Here is a 19,514-nt window from a genome sequence, read left to right as displayed (position 1 = left end):
TCAGTAAAAGGGCACAGAGATATTTATGAGCAAGATCTACTACTCTTTTTTCTTTTTTTTCTTTTCTCATGTGCGAGATTGTGTTTCAGGCCCCAGTAAAATGCATAATCCAGCTGGTAAATTCTCTCATTGAGCTGTAAACCAGGGCTACAATAAGCAAGATCCGAGTAACTGCATTCGTCAGTTTCTCAGTGAATTTTGTGACTTTATTTTTGGTGCTTAGAGTTTTAATTTCTCGCTGAAGTAGAGCAGCGCATTGTGGCGCCACACAAACAAGAAGAGCAAAACAATAGAAACCCCAACGCACCGACGGCCACCGCTACTCCATTGTAGCTTCCAAAGGCACTCTATTCTTCCCAGCCCACTTGATATCCTGCAGGTTGTGGCAGTACAATTCACAGGAAAAGCTTAGACATTGAGCTTGCACGCTTCTTGACTCCATTTTAAACCCTTTGTTCACACCGGGGTGGCATTTTTTCACACCACATGTGGCAGCTTTGACTCCTATCCAGCTTGTCGTATAGAATCAAAGTCTGTGATTTCTTACATTCCCAGTGTTGTCTCCTGAGTTGCTGTATTCTTTGTAGCTCCCAAAATATTAGAAATCTTAATTTCAGTTGTAAGTTTTTAAAGCTTTATAGGCTGTGGGATGAGACAACTGTACCTGAACACTTAGATTTGGTTAAAATCAAAGCTGTTTGCAGAGGAGGGGAAGAGCGTTTTCTCTCCCTCTTCTTTTTTAAAAAAACCTCAACACTGGCAATCAAAAACTATGTGGTGGATTTGATATGTATTCATTTAGCCTGATGTATGTGTTGCAGAAAAGAATTAAACTAATGTGTAATACTATATATTTTTTGATTTGCAAATTACATGAGTGCTCGTAGTTTGGTCCAGTATTAAAACATTATTCATCTTAAGAGATTCTTTTGTTGCACACAGGCATCATCTGTTGTGCTCTTTTTCCCTACTTTTCCAAAGACAACCTTCATCTGCAATTTTGCTGAAAGTTTCATGTGCCGTGCCAGTAATAAATTGTACTTCAAACTATTTTGAAAATAATAAAACAAGTCTACAGATACGAATGCCACTAAAACATACATTTTTTTAAAGTTTATTAATAGAAGATGTATTGCTTAAGTTAATGATGTTCAGTGTAGCTAAAATGCCACTTGACTCCTGAAACAAATGCTAAAGTATATATTTCTTGCTAAGAAACTTTACGATGGATTGCAAGTGCAAAGGGTCAGGGCAAAAATAACATTTGGATAACAATTGTCACAGGAATTAATGTAACTTGTACTTCACACTTTTTTTATATATATTTAAAATTATTAATGAAAATTAAATGGTTGTATGATTTGAAAGAACATTCTCAGTTCCTTGTATATTTACAAATCTGTACATTCTTTGTTGCTGGTTCACTCAGCTGAAGATAATAGAATAATTTCTCCTTGGCACATATGCTAGCCTGTACATTGACATGACACCCTAATAAATATTTTGACTCGAGAGCAGTTGTTTGTTGCTGTTTGTCAGGTGGTTAGAATAGTCTTTTGGCTGCCGCACCCCTCGCGAACTAAAATATTAAAATGTATGCTTTCAATCTAGCAGCTTTCCTATTGCATTTTATACATTTTCTGACTGCTCATTCTTTCTTTAAAATGTAATACTGTGGTGTGCTTAATGCATACTGCTTATTCACCAAAATCCACCTAATTGCTTACGGTGTTTGTTAAATACTTACATTGGTTTTATGTTTGCTTTTAAGAATGACATGAAATTGTATTATATAAGAGAATAGTTCAGTAATAGTCTCTAGAGAGACAAAACGGCAGTGTTTTTTCTAGTTTAAAAATATAATAAATAATAATTTCATGCGCTTGTTTTTATGTCATTTCCTTGCTGTTTATGGAATATTTGATATTAAGTTGTTGAATCGTCTTAGCTGGTCTGACGTAGCAGCACTGAATAACAGAAAGTCTGTTCCAATTATACTTTATTTTATATTTCAGTCCAAAATCTCAAATATATAAACTAACCCCTACTGATAATTAATTTTCAATTAGAACCACAGTTTTATTAGTTTTGCTTCTAAGCAGTTATTGTGTATTAAAAAAATCCAAACTATATGAAAATAAACATTTAACTCATGACTGTTTGAGGGCTTTTGTCTGTGATTTTTCAAAAAAGATGAACACTCAAAGAACACATTTAGAATCCATATCTAAAATTAGTTTTATTTTACACACTAAATTATACAAAATTTATAGAAATGTTCTTTGAGAAGATCAATGAATAATTTAATAAAATTACATTAAAATGGATTTTAAAAAGTTGCCTATTACTTAAAAAAGTAATTAATCTAAATTAACATTTCTATAGGCAAAATAAGACATTGTTTATTTCTTTCTTGCCAAGCAGCTTAGCTGTTTCTGCAGTTTAACTAGCTAACAAGTCCAGGCATTCTGAATATAACTTTAGATAATAAAAAAAGAGTTGTTTCATGAAAAATAAAATTGTAAAAAGATGAAACCTTTCAGAATGCAATGCAGTAATTTGTGCTAGGCACTTATTTTCCAAAGCACGCTATAAGGAAACAAACATATAAAACACTCATGCAAGCTTACCCATTTACTGTTTAAATATTAAAACAGTGACTCAGAAAAGCAAAGTACACACACTTAGCAGAAAGTTATTTTACTATCACAGTTATCTACATCTAAACTTGACATCACACAGCATTTTTAGAAGACTCAAGTATGAATTTCTCGGAAGCAAGACAAGTTCAGTAAGTGTATCAAAATTAGTTTACCTACTTTCACAGCGCATAATTACTGAAGAAAAGGCATGATCTTATTTCATGTAAGTGTCATGAAGCAGAAATATAGAATAAGCATTTGTCAATATCCATTCCAGAAAATCCCCACTTTTATTTCTTGGTATTTCTTACTTTTCCCCATGTTTCTTCAGACCTTCTTCACGTTAATATTTCTTCTATTTCCAGAAAAGAAAAGGGGTGGTGGGGGGGGGAACCCCAACAACAAAACCCCACAAACAATCAGCAAAAGCATAATTGGTTTATATTGCCTTTCAGCTTGTGGCCTGTCCACGTATTATTAAATCAGATCATACGTACTCCCCTGAAATTTGGCTTGGAGTAATCCTCTGCTACTTAAGGCTGGATGAAAAGAGTACTCATTGTGAATTATGTTTCATCTGTCACAATAACCTTCTTTATTCTTTAGTGCACCTCCCCTTTGCCTGCAGCAATTAGAGAAAATAGGTATGCCTTGAAGTATGAGATAGTGGTATCTCAAAAATATATATACTGATGTCATATACAGACAAGGCTGGGTGAGCAGCACCCTGAAGATTATATAAGCCCTTTTTGATGCAATCCAAATTTTGTTAGAACAGAGTAGAGGCTGGCATATTGTGCAACGAGTAGGTGCTGATGGCTTTCACTAGATTATTGCTTTTTTGATATGCAGTGATCAGAGATTTTGCTATTCTGTTAAAAGAAGAATAAAAACTTGCTTACCGACTGATATAATTTTCCACGTTAGCTACAATTCTGTTTGTTTGTTTGTTTTTTTAATTCGAAGGTGTTAGAGAATCTTTTTCTTCACTCCTCCCTGAAATTCCCGGAGTTCTGTTGAACTCTTTGGCTGAACATTTCAGCTACATTTTCTCAGTGGTTTAGCATGATTTTCATAATTTCTTGCAGTGGTGTGGACATTTAACTGTTTCATCTTTAAAATAAAATGCATATTAAAAAAAAAAAAGTTGACCAGTGAATATCAAGAATTTTTTTGCACTAGTAGAAAAGAGCAAAAATCCATGTTATCAGATATTAATTTTTGAAATTATTTATCTTTCTGTATCAAGGGGAAAAAAGAAGATAAATTCTTTTAGGGTTCTAGTTACCACTGTCAGGTTACTTTATCTATTAGAATACCTATCTTTTCCTTAAGACTGTCTACTTTATTGTATTTAACAAACAAAAAAAAAGCAATTTTTTAAAATTTTTTTTTTTACTTTTTGAATTTGTCTTGGAAGCTCTCCAAGTTCACATTTTGTTTTTCTCCAATGTTATTTTTAAAACCTTATGGCAGCAAACCTCCAGTCAGTATGTCAGTATCTAGTTTTGAAACCCCTCACGATTCTGGGCTGCTCATACCGATTCCAAATCAGCCTCCCTTGCACTTTAAGAGGGCTGATGTTCAATTGAGAATGACTAAAAGAGAAAGCACCTTTAAAAAAAAAAAAATTAAGTGCTAAATGAAGCAGGTTAAAACAAAGAGATTCTTCTGTGAGGCTGGTCTAACATTAGGACACTGTTATTAAAGTTCCTAAGAAATTACTATACTACAAAATCCAATAATACTTGTGAATAAAGGAAGAGAGTTTGGCCCACTGCACAGGTTTGGGCACAAAAGTGCTTGCTAAGCTATCTATTTCACACATGCAACGACAGAAGGTTCGATATTCATTCGATCGATGACTGAAAAGGCACAATGGCAAAATCGGACGGACTTCTTTTCAAATACAGATCTCCGATGTCCCCCTACAGTCTGCAGTCGCACGGCTGGTGGTGTGGCACAGACGGAGCAAGGGTTACATCAAGGCTGTTCTCTGGACCGTGCAAACAGTCTAGACCAATGACCTGCAGCATCGTGCCCTTTGAAGAAGAGGCAAGTTCAGTCACGACGAAGAAAAATCAAGGCGTACCCCTTTTAACAATAGGGAGCAGCTCGTGGCTGCAAAGAGGTAAGCAGGGGTAAGCAAAAAAGGCATCTGCTTCCATGGTTACAGGCCAAGCATGGGAACCTTGCTTTTGAAGAGGGACAGTTCTCAGGCTCCCTCACAGGCTATGTCATGCATTATAAGCAAAGGCAGGTTGAGCTGAAATCCGCAGAGTTTTTTCAGAGTAAAATGATACGCGAGCACATGGCTGTTAGCAAAAAAAAAGTCACATGACTGTTTAGAAGCAGCCTTGCACTGTTTCTGAATCGAGCCTTTCATTCGGGGCAGTTTCTTCTTCTTTTCTTTTTTTATTGCCTTTTTATTTTTTTTCTTCCGCTTTTGCAGCAAAGCAAGAAAACTGGGAGAAGGTTTATACAAAACAAACATTTGTTTGATGCACAAGATTCTGGCTATTCTCCTTCTCTAAACTGAAAAAAGGTCAAGGGTCAATGTTTTTTTGTGACAGGGCCACAAATCCTTTTGTTAGCACAGATTTAGCAAATGCCATTTAAAATAAGATTTTGCTTTTCTTTCCAAGTGCATATTATTATAAGTTTGGCAGAGTATGAAAGTAATGAATTTCTGTCTCTCTGCAATACTTTTTTGTTCCAATATTTTGCCAGTTATTTTTCTTTGTTTTTTGGCTCTACAATGCTAATTTTCAAGATTTGCACTTCTAGACAAGACAACTAAAAATGCACACAAAATCAACACGTAATAGTCCTGCCTTCTTCAGGGGAAAGAAAAAAAAGAGAATTATCTGCAGGCATAAGTAGTAAAAATGTGATCAGCTACTATAAGCCTGTGGTGTAACCATTAACCTTTGAGAATCATTATGTTTGTACTTTGTTTCTTTTTGCTTTGTTATTCCTTTAGTTTTTTCTCCTGAAAAATTAAAATGTACAGTTTATTTGCATTGGCATAGGTGTGCCTGTTTTTTTAATTGTGTTTATTACATCTGCTCTGAGACATTTTAACTGGTTGTGGTAGTTTGTAAATTTTGATGGGTTACTATTTTATTAGAATTTTACTGTTAAAAGAATTTGCTCTAGTAGCTTCTGTTACATACTTACTATATGATGGTCTGTATTAATACAAGCTACAGCATTTGTCGTCAGTATGAGTCTTATCACTAATCAGTATGAGATTAATCTTATTCCAGCTATTCTTGTTAAAATTGGAGAGGGGGGTGGCAGTGGAAGTGTCTGGCGAACTGTGGAACATAATTTTAAGTTCCAGAAACATTAATAATTACTCACATAATTTCCATCAGTATTTTTTTACTGCTCTTTAATAACTGCAGGGACCCGTGGTACTTGGTAGAATTTGTATTGTTATCCTATAAATGTAATTAATATTTATGAATGTATCAAGGGCAGCATTTTCTCAGGGTATATTCTGAACTTTCGTTGATCTTTAGGACGGTTTAACTTCAGACTGAGGACTGTGTATTTGAAATGGAAGGATGTATGTGAACTAACTGTATGTTGCCCTCAAACAACAACAGGCTTTTTTGAAAAACTGTCTTTGGCCTACCCTGCATATTTATGGGCCAAAATTATCCAAGAAAAAACCCCAAAAATTGCATAGGTAAATATAAACATGCATATGAAAATATAAATATGCAATATAAGCAATTAAATGCTAATAACAAAAGTAGGAAGCATCTTAAAATGGTCATGACCTGGATTAATTGGATTCATTCTGGATAATTTATACCCAGCATATTAATTCAGTTTGCAGCTGGACTTGGACATGATTGCAAGCTGTACCTCTTCTCCAGACTGTCCATTGACCAGTCCCATTAGCTTAAGAGAAGAATCTGTTTGCTGATCTTTTGTGTAGGCTGTTAGATGTAATAAGACATTTAGATATTCCTCCTGAACTATAGATGCATGTTGATGATGACAAACATTTACATATACTCACTGCAGTTTACAAATTCATGCACTGTGTGGAAATGTTGTGCCTTCAGCTATATTTAGGGTATGTGAAATTCTCTTGATTTTTATAACTTGCAATGATAAATTAAAAGATTAGATAATATGTCTTGTATGTATGGCATAAACAGTGCAAATGTCAATGCTGTTGTATTTGGTATTCAAACACTGCTTGAAATTATTCCCATGCTAATAATATATTCAGGGTTTTTGGGTTTTTTTGTAAGAGAGAGATTTGCTAATGGAAGAAAGATTTTTTTTTTGAGTGAAAGATTTTCCTCTTGTCCATTTTAATGTAATTGATAAGAAAATAATTTCTAGATTCACAGCTGTCTGCAGAGTGTAGCAAGGGGAGGATCTGATCTTAATTATATTCATGATAATTTCTTGAAATAATTAGACTTCTGTAAGGAGCTGAGGAGAGAGCATTGCAATGAAAGATGTGTAAGACTTGCTGTTGAAAAGTTGCACCTCCATGAGCAATGAAAACAGGATTGTGAAACCATTAAGTTTTATTTCTGTTGGTGTTGTTTTAGGGTGGTTTTTACCATGTGTTGATGTGTTACTCCAAAGTGCACGTGGTCCTGTCCCTCTTGTGTGGTTGACACTGAGATTCTGAAAAAACATGGGGCTGTTGCTTGAGCCATGTGCCAGCTTTGCACCTGGTTCATTCAAGCTAAAGTTCAGGCTGCCAGTTTCAGGCCTTTTACTCCATTTCAGCCTGTGCTGACTAAGAGCCAGAGATTTCCCTTTACTTTTCCCTTTTGGGCCATTCATTTAAATGAAGGAGTAAATCATATAAACATCTTATTCCCCTTATTCCCCTTATTAAATACCTTAAAGGGACTCAAGAAGCACCACTGTTTTCTAACCTGCATTGAGAGACAGAAGCCAATTCCGCTTCTCTGAACCAAGGTGGTGCATCACTGAAAACAGGGAGAAGGAGGGGTTTGTTTTGTTGTTTTTTATACTGAAGATGTCTCCTGGTTGTTTCAAAGTTCTGTGGTTTGCATAGAAAGGATTGTCAGGCACAATTTCTTTCATAATCAATGCAATTTATGCTACTGTTGTCTTCAGAACAAATACCTTTTTCTTTTTTTTTTTCTTTTTTTTTCACAAGAGAGGTGGACAAAGATTTAACACATTTTGCTCTAGGCAAGGTTCGCTGTGTCATCAGTTTATTTTAGGGGAGTTTTAGACTGAATTGCTCACTAGAATAATTAAAAAAAAAAAAAAAAGTGTCAGCTCTGTCGTAGTGTGCCAAACCAGGACAAAGAGACCATGATCCTCTTGCTCAGTGGAGATGAGAGTTGGGCAGTTTGGGACCATCTTTAAGCAATTTGCACTCTGGCTTTAAGAAATTTAGATGCTGTACTTTTTATGATATGCAACAATGCTGTAAATCATCATTTCAAGGACAGTAGTTTGTCATGTTGCACATCCTAATAATCTACAGGATAAAGTAGAGGCAGCAAAAACGAGATGAAACCCCAGGTGATACAACATGAATTACAGTTGACTGAAATATAATGAAAAAGCACCTTTTTAACCCAAGGTTTCTAAATATGCTGCCAGGTTAATCCCCACCAAAAAATCCTTTGATTTTCTTCTCCAGATAATCCTTTTCTACATTACCTTAATGACACAGAATATTCAAACCTGACTGTGGACTTGCTAAGGGCAAGCACATGGAGAAGCCCATGGAGCAAAGAGTCATCAAAGCTTAAAACTGTTGTTCAAATTTTGGTAGCATGTGAAAGCCTCTAGACTTTCCTCCTCAAAGCCAAGAGCCCTGATAGATCAGTCAAGTCAGCAAAAGTGCTTTTAATGCTGTACATGGATTTGCTTTGTTATGAACTTGGGAATGACTAACTGCATCAGCTTTTATTTAAGATACAAAACAAATTAAGTCTCTCTGGCTCTTGAGTATTTTTCTTGGTCTATAATCCCCACCACAAAAAGCCTTAGAAAGTCTGATTAAGTTGTTGCCCCTCATTCAAGTCTCCTTCCAAATGCATTGAATATAAGTAACAGATGCAAGATGAGCTCTCAGATGACCAGAAAGTCACATTTTACTCACTCAGTGCCATAGTTCTGTGATGTTTTGTAATGGAAGTTAGTCTGATTCCAGGAAGTTAGTCTGATTCCACATCTTAAGTGTATGAGGTTCTTTTCAGGGCTGTAATTTTCTGAGCCTCTGTTATTGACAAGTAGAAGTCCCTTTAATGCTTATATCCTGTTCACAGAAAAGGAAGCTTTAGCATTACTGAAATAATGTTCATCCAAAATAACCTGATATTTCTGGTAGCTTTTTAACAGAGACCTGCAAAACAACAGCAGTAACAGCTTTGTTCTTGTGTAGACCCTGGCTAAGTTAAGATAAAAATCACTGATATGATCTCAGGGCAAAAGTATGTATTGCAAAGAGCTGGTCATGCCAAACAGGCATATATTCATAGAACAGTTTCGGTTGGAGGGGACTTGAAAGGTCACAGAATTACAGAATACTCTGAGTTAGAAGATGCCCACAAGGACCAAATCCACCTCTAAAGTGAACAGGCCATACAGGGATCAAGCCATGGCCTTGGCATTATTAACACCATGCTGTGAACAACTGAGCTTATCTCAGGGTCAAGATCATCTCATTCCAACCCCGTGCCATGAGCAGGGACACCTTCCACTAGACCAGGTTGCTCAGAGATCCATCCAGCCTGGCCTTGGACGTGGTCAGGGAGAGAGCAGCCACAACTTCTCTGGGCCACCTGTGCCAGTGTCTGACCACCCTCACAGCGAAGATATTCTTCCTAATATCTAACTAAAATGTATTCTCTTTTAGCTTAAAGTCATTCTCCCCGTCCTATCATTACAAGACCTTGTAAAAATTTGCTTCCAGCTTTCTAAACCTCTTCAAGTATCGAAGTAAGGTTTCCCCAAAGCCTTCTCTCCCCCAGGCCTGACAAATGCCACTCTCTCAGCTTGCCTTCCTAGGAGAGTTGCTTCAGCCCTCTGATCATCTTCGTGGCCTGCTCTGGTCTCTCTCCAACAAATCCATGTCTGTTTTGTTCTGAGAGCCCCAGAGCTGCACACAGTACTCCAGGTGGGTTGTCGTGAGAGTCACCTGCTGGCCATGCTGCTTTGGATGCAGCCCAAAATATGATTTGCTTTCTGGTCTGCAAGAAGATGCATTTTTCCATAAAGAAGAAAACAACAGAAAACAAGTAGAACATTGTTGCTTTCACCTTTCTCATATTTTCAGAAGATCATCACAACAATTCTTCTTATTCCAAACATTCCTTTTGCTCAGCATTTGCCCCTTTCTGTTTTTAATTTTTTTTTCATATTTGACTTCTCCATAACTAAAGAGTTAGTGATAAAAGAGGGAGTTTTCAGGATAAATATTGTCTATTTTATATACAGATATGCCTTTGATAGAATTATTACACCCTGTTTCAGAATCGGGGTGAAAATTTGCCTTGTATTTGTATCCATTGAAGAGCTCTGGAAGTTATACATTACTGACAAGAATTATTTGTAAAGAAATCTTGTAATACTTGTACGCCTGTGAGTAGGGTACTTTTCAAACTAGAGCAATTATCCAGAATTTGTGCTTAACAGTTTGTGAATGAATACATAACAGACTGCAAAATGAGACCAGTCAATTCAGAAAAGAGAAACTTTGAAAAAGTCAGCATATATGCTTAATAATGCCACTGTCAAGGACATGTTTATGAGAGCTTTGGCCTAAGAAAATAGAATTTTCAAAGAGAATGAAAAATCTGATGATTTTTGGTTTATGAGGGACATGATGGTTGATATTCTGACATTAAAGAAGTATCTGAAATTACGTTATTAAAAAAAATTTCATATTTCTGTGAAATTACATCCCTCTGAACCTGCTGTGACTGGGATTTTGGGTCTAAAGGGTCATCCATTTCCCTTGTACTCGCTTGGCATCCATCAGTTTTGGATATGTGATGCTACAGGGGACAATCCCTACTTGTACCCTTCAGTATAAGGACGTTCTGTCCGTGAATTTGTCCTTGAGCATGAATTATCTGAAATGTAATCATTCTGGTATTGTGATTCAAGGAGTGAAGCTGTTCAGTGTTTGCCCATCTGAGACCTGTTCTGACTTGTGGTTTCTGAGCACCAACTAGGATAACAACTGTTCATAATAACTTCTGTTTTGGTAAATAACTCCACTATGAATTGTTCATGCTTGTGTTCAGCAATCTTCCAAATATTCTGTTATTTGATTTATAGTGGTTTTCATGAATTTTCATTAGAGTTATCCTCTCTAATAAGGAATTTTTTCCTAACACTTGTGTCACATGAAAAATAGTTTAATGGCTTGCATGTGGGAAGGATTGGTGAGCTGTAAAGAAAACCTTAATGACTTTGTATTGGCCAAATCAAACTCCTGCAATATTCAGTCCAACCTGTTACTTGCTGCAAAACCTGTTTATCTGTAAAACTTCTTTATCTGTACTAGCACTTCTTTGACAAAGCAAAGAAAAAGTAGTATATCAGTCACACTTTTTTTCTGTTTTATAGCTTATATTTGAAGGATTTAAGGTAAATTCTTAAGATTCAGCAGTAGTCAATTTTTAAATATTAATCCACTGTGAGATCATATAGTACAGTAACTGCCTTGATTTGTCTCTGGAGGTGAGGGAAAGTACCAAATTCCTTGTGATTTTAATCCATTCTTTATGCAGAAAAAATTTATAATCATTCCATTGGAGAAGATAATGATAGAAATATATATTTGAGCTTGTTTGTATTTTTGTATTTTTTTCAATCTTAATGTTAATCTTTTAATATTCAAATATTTCAAGCTTTTTGCTTAGCAGATCTAGTTAATGAAGTTTGATAGAGATGGCAAAAAGCATCCTGCCTACTTCCCCAAGTCTACATCCTTTTATTTACGATTGATCAAAATTCAGCATTTTTAAAAATACATGTTCCTCTCTCTCATGTGGTAGTCTAGAGTATCAATTGTCAAACTGTGATTCTGTCAAATCATTACATAAGCATTTGATTTCTGAGGGGAAATTTTGCTACCTATAGTTACTGTGGTTTTAAAGGCATGCTAGAAGAGCCATTTTCAATATGCCATTCAAAATTACCATCAATGAATAATCCAGAGAAAACTTCACAACTGAGAGACTGTGGGGAATAGAAACAGGATGAAGTCTGAAAACGTGGTTATGTACATGGTCATGATTGCTTCTGCTATTATCTGCTATCTCAAGATTTTTAAAAGGAAATGAAGGAGCTGATTATATTAATAAACCACAAAATAAGCTCTTCAGTTGATTCAGTCTAGCTCTCTCCAACTGAGGTATTTGTTTAGGAATGGCCAGTGAAGAGTATTTCTAGGGCACAACAGATTTCATCCAGTCAGAATCTCTAAAAATAGATCAGATGAATCATGCTGTGAAGTGTCTCTCTGATTCTAAAGGACCTGCAGTGACTAGCTCAGAGATGCTGCTTAAAACTAGGTAAGAGGAATTTCATCCAAAATATCTGCAACCCTGGTGATCTGATGTGTCCATGAGCAAGGTTTATGCCATTTAAAATAGTATCAAGTTGGACTGTTCAGGTAATGAAATAAAATTATTAATGCTTCCATGTGAGGCACTGCAGCAACCTCCCCAGGAATGCTGCCAAGCATTCAGAGTGCCCAGGTGGAGGAAGCATGAACTGAGGTGTAGCAAACAGGGAAAGAAATGGGGCTGAAACAAAGAGTGGGAAGGGAAAGGTTATTGTGAGGATACTGAAAGCTTTATTTCTCTTCAGTAAAATAAAGGCCAAGAGAAAAGGTGCACTGTGGGGAGAGGACAATTGTGAGTGAAGGAGAGCAATCATTTAATCTGAAGAACAATGCTGGGACAGAAATAATTGGCAGAAAACCAGAGTGGAAGGTGGAAGATTTCTAGCCATCAAAGCAGTGGTGTTCTGGAGGAGATTCCCAATAGGGTGGTCAGGTTTTGTTTTTCCACACAGGTCTAACTGTTAGCAAGGTGGAAAATGATACATTTTTGAAAGGGAATGTGAAACACAGTTGCCTCTGATAGCAAGAGCTTGGACTGGATGTGCCACCACTTTGATCCTAGAAGGGGATGTGTATGCATGACTGCACTTATTGAAGTGAGAGTAATTATGCTGTAGATATGCCTATACTATCAATGTGAATATGTTGTGGTGCTTCTTTAAACTTGTAATTAATACTAATTGAGCTCTCAGAAACTGAAGTGTTCCTTGTTTAAAAATCCTGTGCTTTCTCTGAGTGTAACAGTTTGCAAACTTATCCCACTTCTTGAAAAACTCCATGCTAATGAAAGGAAGGCACTAAATATTATCTGTGGATAACAAACAGCTCAGAGGATTTCTTACTGTATAAGCTAAATATCTTTTGCCAGCATTGTGTTCTGCTACATGTGTTTTCCCTTGGTATTGTATTTATTGTACTAGACATGTGGTTGTAGATTAAGACTTTCTCTATATATTCTGCTAAAAACAACTTTTTGTTTGCTGTAAAGATGTTAGTATGAATGAGAAAAAATATAGGTTTTGTGCAAAAACTCAAGCTATATGTTTTCTAACAATACACAAAGAGAAAAAAGAATTTTCAGGTGTTAAAGTTCAGTCTAAGAAATGAAGTTGGTTGGCACTTTATGAAAGTAATAAAATCATTAATTGATTTGCATGTATACCTCAGCACACAACTAAATGTTCATTCAGCAAGAGAGTGCACTAAGTCTGAGATGTGCTGAAAGGTTGTGGGGCCTGCAAGACGGAAGATGCTGTACCACCTTATTTTGTTTTTTCATCTACTGGTATATGGCAATTCCCTTAAATTTGCTAACCTGTTGAAGTTCATCAAGTCTTGTAAAAACAAAAAAACCCTTCCTCTTTTTTGTCTTTATATTGTGTAATTATGGGACATAACACTATGTCTTTCTGAAACAGGTTTCCTTTTGAAATAACAGGTGAAGCTCATGTAGTTTATTGCATGAGTCCTATATCCCTGTTCTGATGTGCTGTGTCTCCTTCAGGTGTCCAGCTGCCATTCCAGGTGTCCAGCTGCCATCCCATCTCACAGCAGGACTGGTTTGCTGCTCCACAAGCTGCAGGTAAGCCCTGACAGCACTGCCCAAAGTTTGTGTCCCTGTCCCCATGACCACCCCTGGCACAAGGAGCTGTGAGGAGTGCAGCTGCTCTCCATCCCACAGCAGCTTTCCCAAGGCAGTGAGGGGATGCTCCCTCTGTGTTTCCAGTGGCTCCCAAGGAGCTCAGTCATGGTGCTTCTCCCCACAGCATAGGGCTGAGTTTCAAATCAGAGCAGGCCATTGGACCATGTAGTTTAAACTCTCAAGTTTTTGCATTTTGTGCTGTTACTCCCTTGTATTTTGTCTTTGAAGCAGGAAATTATTTTTATTTAATCCGCTATTTATCTTCATTGCAAGAGTGATTATTTCATGAAACAAAGTGTCAAAATTTGTGCCTTTTACCTGATTTAAATTTGACCAGCTACAGCTTTCAGCCATTGTTCCATTGTTTTCTGTTGGCACTTACAGGTGGTATTTGCTTTCCTGTAATGACTGCTACATGTTTGCTCAAGTTAGCTGAAATAGATCTGAGATCTCTTAAGACTTTCACTGTAATGTTTGTTCTCCAATATTCAGTATTTGTGTCTCTTCCTTCACCTCTATTTTCCCCATCTACTTTTCAAAATACACAGAATTCTCTAAATGTAACAGTAGGATTATTACTGATCCTGCACTTGGAGGAAAAAGCAGTTGTCTGTCACTTCTACTTCAGCTGCCCTTTGAACATCACAGGGCTGTGTTAAACTTTTTATGCTGGGACTTCATGTTGAATGGTGAATGCCTGTGTTTACTCTATGTTTACTCTGTCCCCTTCAACAGTGACTCTCTCAGTTTCTCCTTCCAAGCCAAAGATGGATTTTGAGTTCATGGTTTTTCACAAAGGTTTGCATTCTCCATTTCAAATAATTTTGGTTAGGTTCATACTAAAAATTGCTTGATACCTTTACTTTTCCTTCAGGAAGAGGAAATGATGACTTATTTTTATGGTGGATTCTGCTCATATTTCCAGCTGATGTGAATATGTAATCTCAGAAGGATATCAAGCCATAATGAAAAGTTTATGGACAGGTCTTTTGAATTAAAATGTATCTTGAGAACATCTTCAGTTCAAATGTCACTGATTTGGGATACTACTCATCCAGTACACATGCATGTAAATAGGATTTGCATTTTCATATTAAAGTGAAATGTTCAGGAATATTACCCATGAGTGTGAAAGACAAGTATGACCAGATACTTAATGTTTAATTAGTAGAATTAGTAGTCATATCAATTTTTGCTTTATTTTTGTGGTCCTTTATTTCCATTACCGCACTTATTTATTTTGTATATCTAGAGAAAATTTAGCTCTACTTTCTGCTGAAAAAAGTACACAGAAAGAAAAAAAGGGATCTGAATCCTGGCTTGTAGGATAGTGGAAGCCAGCTGTACAAACAGACTGCATATTTGGTCATAAATTTATTGGAAGAAGAGTGTGTTTTATTAATAAGAATGTGCACTTTTGATGTTATCTTTGCAATCAGAACAGAGCTGAATATAAAACCATTTAATCACACTGAATACTACTATTAGTAGAATGGGAGGGAAGTTCTCTTTTTATAATACAGGTTATTTTCTTCTGGAAATTTCTTTCAAAAAATAAGCAGTTAAAGAAATAAAAAGGGGACAATGATCCTTGGTTAGAATCTATGGATGAGTTGCTCCTAGAACTGGATATCCCACAGAGCAGTCCCCATCCACCAGATTAAATTATTTTTATGGTGCCTGCACTATGTTGACAAAAATTTACTTCCTTTTAAGAGAACCTGCTTTTAACAGTAGAAGAAATTGTTGGCTCCCACATTGATGGCAATATAGCCTGTGTGTAACATAGTATGTGCTGCCTGCAATATTTTTTGCTGTAGATGTTACCCTGAGCTTTTATAAATCAAGAAATCTGCACACTGAATACTTTTGTCAAACAATTATGCAAAAGGTATTTACCATTTCCCCTCCTTCTTCAGACTCCTTTAGTCTTTTTAATCATCAGCATATATTGTAAAAGTTTGTTTATTATGCAGTTGAAAGTTACCCAGTTATTTCTGTTGGGGAATTATTCTTGGACAAAGAAAATGATTGGAAGTAATACCCCTACTTCTCCAATTTGACAAAATTACAGCATAACGAAAAAAATATAATACAGGATGATACGTGTTTAAAAAAAAAAAAAACAACATTGTAGGATATGCTGATCAAAGTTGAGCTTAGCTATTAGTAGAAATTTTTTTTCATTAAATGGAAGGAAACTGGAATAACTCTACATGTGTAAAAGACCAGCATTCCCTCTTAAGGAAAATCCCAAATATAAAGTATGCCATTGTTTGCTGTGCATGTGGTGACCAGTCCGGGTTATATTAAGTTGAAGTTACTGCCATCTGGTGGGGAAAATAGTGTTATATCCCAACAATTGGAAGCAATTCTGTCAGGATTACATCCCCTGCACCTGTGTGAATGCTCAGGTGTGTGTGTGTGTGTCTGTGTGTGTCTGTGTGTACACACACACCTATACAGAGATAGATATAGATATAGATATAGATAGATATAGATATAGATAGATATAGATATAGATGATATAGATATAGATTAGATATCAATATAGATATAGATATAGATATAGATATAGATATAGATATAGATAGATAGATAGATATAGATACAGATATAGATATAGATATAGATATAGATATAGATAGATATAGATATAGATATAGATATAGATATAGATATAGATATAGATATAGATATAGATATATATAATATTGGCACTTGGTTGCTGATTTTAAAAGAAATTTCAAATATTCAGTGATCCAGAATGGCCTGCTGAATCAGAGGTTAATCAAGGGTAGAGAAATGTAGGAAAGAAAATAAGGAAAACGCCATAGGTAGAAAAGAGAGATATGCAATCTGTGTGCTGTGGTCCTGCCAGTGTGCCCACACTCCTGGACTAGATTAACACTGATAATTACATACAAGCCTTGTTCCTGGAATATTTCTTCACAGACGGAGATTTTATATTTTTGCAGGGTTTCATGTAGCACTTTCTATCATAATTTCATAGAATCATAGAATGGCCTGGGTTGGAAGGGAACATAGAGATCGTCTCATTCCAACCCCCCTGCCATGGACACGGACACCTTCCACCAGGCCAGGTTGCTCAGAGCTCCATCCAGCCTGGCCTTGAACACTTTTAGGGCTGGGGCAGCCACAGCTTCTCTGGACAGCCTGAGCCAGTGCTTCACCACCCTTACAGGAAAGAATTGCTTCCTAATCTCTGATCTAAACCTACTCTCTGTCAGTTTTAAGACATTGCCCCTTGACCTGTAGCTACATGGTCTCGTCTCTCTCCATGTTTCCTGCAGACTCCCTTCAGGTGCTGGAAGGCTGCAACTAGATGACCCCAAAGTCTTTTCTTTTCCAGGCTGAACAACTCCAATCGCCTCAGCCTTTCCTCACAGGAGAGGTGCACCATCCCTCCAATCAGCTTGGTGGCCTCCTCTGGACTCTGTGTTGGAAATGAACACTAATTATTGGTGCAAAAACATCTGTGCTAATTCTCCCTCCATTCTTTGCTAAGGCTTTCTCTTTGGCACAGTGAGTTTGGTCCTCCTTGAGTCTTGACATATATCTGTGTTAACTATTGCCTGATTCTTGAATGATCACCCCAATAGGAATGGAATTGTGTGAGTAGAACATCAGGGGAGTCTGGGGAGCATTTTATGCATATTAAATTAATTAGGTTTTCTCAAGGAGCTGAAACTCTTCCATAGGATGTAACAGTCAGCCAAGTAAATTATAAGTGAAGTGGTAATAGAAGTGAGATTCAGTTGTGGGAGACAGTTTCAGATGTCTATCTGTATTAATAAATTTCACAATAACCATATGGGAATAATAACTGGTGTCCAGAATTTATTCTTATTTCATCATTATGGTGTCAGAAGACTCCAAACAAGATTAGATATGCTTTATGTACAAATACGAAATAGGTTTTGTCCTTGTTGTATGCTTTGTTTTCTTCCAGTGGAGAACAGTACAAGTGGTTGCTTGCCCTTAACAGGCAGAATAAATTGCCATTTTCTCTATTATGTTTGTATCAAAAGGATACTTTTAACAGGCATCTTTGAAGAGTGAAGGAAAAGTTAGAACAATCCAAGAGTCCCATGGGGTGCATAGTGGTGCAGTCAAACCCCAGGGGCAGAGTAACATTAGATTCCTCTTTAAAGTGATAATTAATATTGCCACCCTATACTTCTCATCTCTCATAATTCTTGTTTATTTTGTTAAAAATTGTTTTTCACATGGTTGGTCTTTGCTGCCTATTGTCATTTCTTGTCTCCTTTTTGTCTTTTTCCTTTTTCTGAGCTCTCTAGGAGCCAGAATCCTGCCCAGATAACATCTGTCAAAAGGAAAACCATTGACCTTGTAATCCTGTCATTCTGCTTTTAAGACTACATTGTACATGCAGGTATCTGATTTCTTCATAGGTTTTAGAGGAAGTACTTTTTCATGACTTTGCAATGTAATTGCCTAATAGTTTTTCAAGGAGACAGACACTTTTCACATAGAAAGGCTCTTACTGGGAAGGTTTAACAGTAAGAGTGCTGGGTGGTTACATGAACACATATTAAGTACGTGCTTCGAACCAAAGCCCACAGCTTGAACCATCTAGTGCAAAGAGCTCTCTCTGGCTCAGTCTAGTTTGTACGAGACAGAAAAGTGAACACCTTTCAGAAGGAAGATGGTCCCTGGTTCTCTCTTCCAGCCTTCAACTCAACATAAAGTTTACTTTCAGTTGTGTGAAAGGAGCACCTAAGTTGATTAGCTGTTGATTACAAAACTGGCTGCTTTTTATTTTCACTGCTGCTGGTAAAATGACCAGAAGTGAAATGGGCTTTGAAATCCTGGTGATACTGAGATGCAAGCTTTCTGGAATATCTTGTTTTGGGTTTTTTTTTTTTTGTTTTATTTTGGTTTTTTTTTTCATTTTGCCCTCTTTTTCCAGTTTTCCCCCCTGCTCTTGGATAGCTTCACATATTTATTTATAATCACCAGGGATTATGCAATTTGATAGCTAGATGGTAATTGCTCTCTGTGCTGAGGAGAGCTGAACTGTAAAGGAAAGGTTTTGTAGGAAAAGATGAAGTAATGTGAAACAAAGTTAGGAGGATGTATCTTCTGAACCAAAAATGATCATCTTTTATAGTGCCTGTTGGGGTGGGATAGAGTTTAAGGTTATATATGTGTTATAAAGTCAGAGTGTGGAATGCATTGAAGTATCTCAAATTTCACTTCTTTAAATCAAAACTGATTATAGACATGTCTTCACTCAATGGGAAGTTGATAAAGAAACGAGTCCAGCTCTTTGAATTCATTACGGAGGAAATCAGAACAGAGCCCCACAGTGATCACAGTTACCTTTGAAAATCTACAAGGAAGTGGCTACATTTTTCCAGGAATACTGTGATAGATATGATATTTGTATTTGATAATTGCATCTCCATTCTTGAAAGTTTTCAGGACATGTCTCGACAAGCTGCTGAGAAACCAGCTCTCAGACCTGCTTCAGATGTCTCTTAGATCTTCATTAATGATAAAGATAAAGGCATCGAGTGCACTCTCAGCAAGTTTGCAGATGACACCAAGCTGAGTGGTGTGGGTGACACACCTGAAGGAT

At 36.6% G+C, this 19,514-nt stretch overlaps 1 protein-coding gene across 8 annotated transcripts in view; it reads left to right on the top strand.

The window, feature by feature from the left end:
* Positions 1-19,514, top strand: part of LOC146445479 (uncharacterized) — a 335,842-nt gene that overhangs the window by 181,245 nt on the left and 135,083 nt on the right. For 5 of the 8 annotated variants that reach the window (XR_014855136.1, XR_014855137.1, XR_014855145.1 and 2 more), the window contains one exon: positions 13,751-13,828. Coding sequence is in view for 3 of the 8 variants with exons in the window: in XM_085074825.1 (XP_084930951.1) it covers positions 4,563-4,773; positions 13,751-13,828 (289 nt within the window). In the remaining 5 variants the exon portion in view is untranslated. Of the gene's footprint in view, positions 1-4,537; positions 4,774-13,750; positions 13,829-19,514 lie in introns of those variants that run through there. The other 3 variants (XM_085074825.1, XM_085074818.1, XM_085074829.1) reach the window with 1 other exon arrangement.

This window comes from Lichenostomus cassidix, chromosome 1 (assembly GCF_008360975.1).
Source record: "Lichenostomus cassidix isolate B80296 chromosome 1, HeHo_3.0, whole genome shotgun sequence".
NCBI classification, from domain to species: Eukaryota; Metazoa; Chordata; class Aves; order Passeriformes; family Meliphagidae; genus Lichenostomus; species Lichenostomus cassidix.
The sequence above is the reverse complement of the archived record's forward strand: the minus strand, read 5'-3'. Positions and strand labels throughout refer to the sequence as shown.